At 53.0% G+C, this 5,692-nt stretch overlaps 1 protein-coding gene across 1 annotated transcript in view; it reads left to right on the forward strand.

Moving 5' to 3' along the window:
- NCOA1 (nuclear receptor coactivator 1) overlaps positions 1-5,692 on the forward strand; it is a 79,498-nt gene that overhangs the window by 35,259 nt on the left and 38,547 nt on the right. The window contains 1 exon segment of the mRNA XM_009895459.1: positions 3,506-3,600. Within this exon segment, the coding sequence (XP_009893761.1) occupies positions 3,506-3,600 (95 nt within the window).

Raw genomic sequence — 5,692 nt, forward strand, 5'->3', positions numbered from 1 at the left:
CCAGTAGGTCGAGGGAGGTCATTCTCCCCCTCTACTCGGCACTGGTGAGGCCACAACTGGAATGCTGGGTCCAGTTTTGGGCTCCCCAGTTCAAGAGGGACAGGGAACTGCTGGAGAGGGTCCAGCGAAGGGCAACCAAGATGATTGAGGGATTGGAGCATCTCCCGTATGAGGAGAGGCTGAGAGCGCTGGGACTCTTTAGCCTGGAGAGGAGAAGGCTGAGGGGAGACCTTATTATGGCATACACGTATCTAAAGGGGGGGTTGCAGGAGGATGGAGCCAGACTCTTCTCGGTGGTTCCCAGGGACAGGACGAGGGGCGATGGGCACAAGTTGGAAGAGAGGAAGTTCCGTTCCAACAGACGGAAACCCTTCTTTAGGGTTGGGGTGACAGAGCAGTGGCACAGGCTGCCCAGGGAGGGGGTGGAGTCCCCTTCTCTGGAGGTTTTCAAGACCCGCCTGGATGCAGTCCTGAGGGATGTGCTCTGGGCAGTCCTGCTTTAGCAGGGGAGTGGGGCTGGGTGGTCTCGAGAGGTCCCTTCCAACTCAGAAAATTCTGTGATTCTGTGACGCTGAGGCATGTGGGGATGAGGCGAGCTGCCCGAGGGGGTCCGTGGCAGGTCAGGTATTTTAGGGTTGGAGTCAGACCGTCGCTTAAGCATCCAAAACCTGTGCGTGCACGCTCGAGACGGGGCACGTGTTGCCTGGTGGTTTCGGGGCTGTGCCAGCAGAGATGAAGACACAACCTTTTTCGGTTGATTTGTTTTCTAAAGAGAAAAGAGGCGCTGGGTGAGAGGGAGAGCAGAGGCAGAGATTACCCGATAAATCGGTGGGGGGAACACAGTGCCTCCTAGGTAGACTTGCCCTTTTCCTGTGAAAAAGAAGACGAAAGGGAAGACTAGGAGCTGCTTCAGGAACGATGCACGGGATGAAGGATAAAGTCAGGAAAGAGAAACACCCAAAGTGAGCTTGAAGACATAAAGTCGTGGGAGGCCACAGGGGTGAAGAGTCTCAAGTGACGCAGCTGTATGTGTTACAACCGCGATTTGATGCTGAGTAACAAATCTTTCATCCCGTGTGCTGCAAAACAGCAGATGCAGTTGAGCTTTTGCTTACGGACAGGTCGAGGGACCGGCTCCCTCGGTGCTGGGATGATCAGAAACAAAAATAGGTGTCAAGAGAGATGAGCGGTAAACCTCCAGCGGTCCTAAAAACTTCCAGTGATCCTCAAAACCTCTTGGCTTCCACCTTCGGCATGCACGCCGCTGCGCTCGGAGGATATTGATCCCGAGAAAACATCTTTCAGTACCTAAAGGGGTACCCCCTTCCAGTCCCTAAAGGGGCTCCAGGAGAGCTGGGGAGGGACTTTTTACTGGGGCATGGAGTGACAGGACGAGGGGGAATGGCTCTAAACTGGAAGAGGGCAGGTTTAGATTAAACATGAGGCAGAAGTTTTTCCCTGTGAGGGTGGTGAGGCACTGGCACAGGTTGCCCAGAGAGGTTGTGGAGGCCCCATCCCTGGAGGTGTTCAAGGCCAGGCTGGAGGTGGCCTTGGGCAACCTGGGCTGGTGGGAGGTGTCCCTGCCCATGGCAGGGGGGTTGGAACTTGATGATCTTCAAGGTCCCTTCCAACCTAAACGTTTCTATGATTCTATACATTTGATTGCTAAACATGTCTGTTGATGCACATGAGGCTTTCCAGGTCCTACACAAAGCACTGGGGGTTGAGGAGCCTTTTCCCGCTGTGCAATAAAAGTTCACAACTTGCCCCATTCCCTCTTAAAACCAATTTGGGCGATTTTCTTTCTCCGGCTCCCAGCGCAGCACACACGTTTGGTCCTTGGCACTTTTCTGAGCATCCCTTGGGTTTTCCGACAAACCCCAGAACTGTCTCTCCTGCCGTGGGGGGAAGCGCAGCCTGCAGAGATGGGGCTGCGTCCCCCCGGACCGTGCACCTTCTCCCCGAATCACCAGCTGCATCCCGGCCCCGGCGTCTTTCTTTATACTAACAATTAACAGTTACACAGAAAGAGCACGGCTTTATTTTCAGGCACAAGGCTGAATTCGTGGCTCTGGTCCCTGGGAAGAGCTTCTAAATGGTGTAAAATCAATAGAGGACCGAGTTTCAAGTCGTTTTGGGGGCCAGCTACAGAGAGTCTTTTTCATTTTTAATCAAAACCTGCATCGAAGCCGTCCGCGTGAGCTTGGACTGAGGATGCTTTGGGACTCCTGTGCTGTTTCACATCCCGCACGACTGATAATTTCCTTTGCCCGTGCCGACGGGCACCGAGGTGCAGTGGGTGCTACGCTGCCTCTCCGGCTGTCCCCCGCCGCTTGCGTTTTCGCGTTTCGGAGCAAAACATGGCTGAGGCGAAAAGCATCCGCAATCATCTGAGACGTCCCTGCTTTCCCCTTGCTAAGTGATGCCCCATCAACCAAGCAGGTGTCCTGTCCCTCACGATTTAGCTCCCGCTTGTCTCTTTCTGCTCTCATTCCACCCAAACTGTGTGATTAAATGGTAATTCATCTTCTCTTTGCAAATACATCTACAGCCCCAGACGTGCCCGGCCGGGACGTGCACCGCCAGTCTCCCGAGTCACTCCCAGCCGTCGGGCTTTATTCTCATCTGCATCCTGGGAAGACGGGGATGCTGCTCTCCCCATCCTTCCTGGACCGCATCCGGAGGGGCCGAGGGACTCTCCCGGCTTCCCCAGGGGAAAACGGTCACGGATACGGAGGAGGAAAACAAAACCGCTCTGAAACACCAGCGGCATCGTGGCTCACTTGCCCGTGATCGCTGGCTTTATCACATCCCACTTGCCACCCGCCTTTCGCTGCTGGATTTATCCTGAATTCCTCGGAGTAGCTGCGCGCCGTGGCTAGCACCTTTTGGGGGAGTGCGAGATAAATAAAAGGGCCCTCTCTCCAGGTTTTTTGGGTCGGTATTTTCCCAAAGGGATTATTCAGCAGTACAGCTCCTCCAGCAGCATCGCCCGCTCCGGGTCGGATGCTCTCCTCCCGGCCCCGGCCCCGCTGGCTCCGGGATGCTCCCTGCACATCCGTGGTATGAGCTGCTTAGTTTTTTTCTCCGGACGGATTCCTTTGGCACAGCCTGTTCTCCGTGAATTCCTCTCGGCAGTTATTTCTTAAAGTGTTGTCCGAAAAGTTCCGGATCAAATACTGTAGCTTGCCCTAAACTGGATACACCGTTTGCTTTTCAAAATGTTGCTTTTGGATGTCTCTTTCTTCAGGCTTCTGCTTAAGAAGGGTTTTTCCTTCCTGCTAGCAGTAGGTTGTGATCTAATTAGCGCCTTTATTTTATAATAATAAGTAAATAATTAGAAATTACGTTATATCTTCCCGGGACCGGGGGATGAAATGGAAATGGCGGAGTTTTTTGGTGCACATCCTGCGTTGCGTGTGTGACAAGCAGTCAATATTTTGTTTATTATTGGCAATAAATCCGTAGGTTTTTTGGCTGAAACGTCCCTTTTCCTTTGCTACAGAGAAAACGGCTGATGATGAAGTCCAAAAGTCCGACATCTCATCCAGCAGCCAAGGGGTGATTGAGAAGGAGTCTCTGGGACCTCTTCTTCTGGAGGTAGGTGCTAAAACCTTCTTGCTGATGCTGTCAGGCGGCCGCTACTGCCCAAAGCAACGCAGCGCCCCGAGAAAGTGAAATACAGAGGCGGTGGGCAACGGGGACGTAGTTGGGATGCTCTAAGCCCGGTTGCATCCCTGGCCGGAGTTGCAGGTAAACTGATTTTAGTCCTCCACTTCAGCAAATGGTTTGGAAAGTGAGTCTTAACCAAGCTTGATGGAGCTTGGGCTCGGTTAAATCGAAGCTGTTCTAGATAGCTTCTTAATATCAGAGTGAAAACATCGCGTGTGGATTAAACCGAGCCCCCGTCCTCATTTGGAGGTGAGTTAGGTGATGTGGAGGGATGGTTTTCAACAGATTGGAATCCTTCTGTCCTCGGAAAAATAGACAGGATGAGGAGGGCACTCCGCGTTTTGATTTATGTCAGTAAATCAGAAATAATCAGATCTCAGAGTTGGACCTGACGGTACACCTTGCACAGAGAAGGTTATTGCATGGGGGTTATTATATTATATCGCAGGCCCCAGAGATAAATTTCAAATCCTAAATCATTCAGCTGGTAATTCCACGGGGGTGGTTGGGGTCGGAGCTGGGGGATTTCCTCCCTGGGGATGGCCAGCACCATCCCACAGCCGCCTTCTTGCGTTGAACCCACCTGATAAAATTACACTTTCAAATACTAAAAGGATGCAGCATCCTCATCTGATTCATTTAATTAACTGTAAGAGCATAATTGCTGACATGACACGGTCCAGCGATTTACTCTGTGGTTTCTTTTGGGAGCCCAATAGGTGGGAGGTGAAATGTGGCATCATTTTTGAGACAACAGGATGCCCACGAGCCAGCAATGTGCCCTGGTGGCCAAGAAGGCCAATGGCATCCTGGGGGGCATCAAGCAGAGTGTGGCCAGCAGGCCAAGGGAGGTCATCCTCCCCCTCTGCTCTGCCCTGGGGAGGCCACATCTGGAGCGCTGTGCCCAGTTCGGGGCTCCCCGGGTCAAGAAGGACAGGGAAGTGCTGGAGAGGGTCCAGCAAAGGGCTACGGAGATGCTGAGGGGAGTGGAGCATCTCTCTGCTGAGGAAAGGCTGAGGGACGTGGGGCTGTTCAGTCTGGAGGAGAGAAGACTGAGGGGGATCTTCTCAACGCTGATCAATCCTTCAAGGGAGGTGCCGGGGGATGGGGACAGTCTGTTTCCAGTGGTGCCCAGTGACAGGACAAGAGGGAACGGGCACAAAGGTGACCATGGGCAGTTCCATCTCCACCTGAGGAGGGCCTTCTCTGCTGTGAGGGCGGCAGAGCAGTGGCACAGGCTGCCCAGAGAGGTGGGGGAGTCTCCCCCTCTGGAGCCATCCCAACCAAAGGTCCCTTCCAACCCTGACCAGTCTGGGAGTCTGGGATTCTGTGAAAATGGGCTGTTAAAAAGCATCTCGTTCCTATTTAAGAAGGGTTTTTTTGCCTCTTGACCTGTTGGTTGAGCTGGACTTCCATAAGAAATTGAGCTGATGAGGTAATTTCATATTTTAAGCCCAGTGTTGCTGCTGGGGGGATGGGGGGGGCCGCCTGGGAGCTCCCCTGCCCGGTCCCTACTCCCCCGGCCCCCCGAAACCAGCATCACCTGGGGAGAAGGGTCCAGGTGAGTTTACCAGCCAGCTCGGGGCTCTTTTTTTTGGGTGCCCGAAGAGCACAGGCTGGTTGTCTGGGCAACAGCTGGGAATAAGGAAAAATGCCGCCGATCTGCCAGAACCATTTTGACAAAAAGATTTCTTTCTCTCCCCCCCCCCCCCCTTCTTTTTTTTTTTTTCTTTTTGAAACGCTTCCTGTTTCTTGCGCTTAATGTCGCTCTACAGCGAAACTTGATTTTTAGAAAAGACATGAAATAAAGCCTCCACCAGAGGAACTCTCTGCTGGCGCGGGCAGGAGAGGGCCATGCCGCCAGTACCGATTTTTGGGCATCACGAGTTTCTCCTGTCCCCGCACCATCTCCCGCTCCGGGTTATGGCCAGATCTAGTTGCAGGCTCATGGTCCACCAGTTTGTTGATGAGCAGGATTAAGGAGGAATTAGACTCCAGGAAAGCCAAATATTGCCTATAT

The sequence above is a fragment of the Charadrius vociferus genome, unplaced genomic scaffold (genome assembly GCF_000708025.1).
Source record: "Charadrius vociferus isolate BGI_N301 unplaced genomic scaffold, ASM70802v2 scaffold41, whole genome shotgun sequence".
NCBI lineage: Eukaryota > Metazoa > Chordata > Aves > Charadriiformes > Charadriidae > Charadrius > Charadrius vociferus.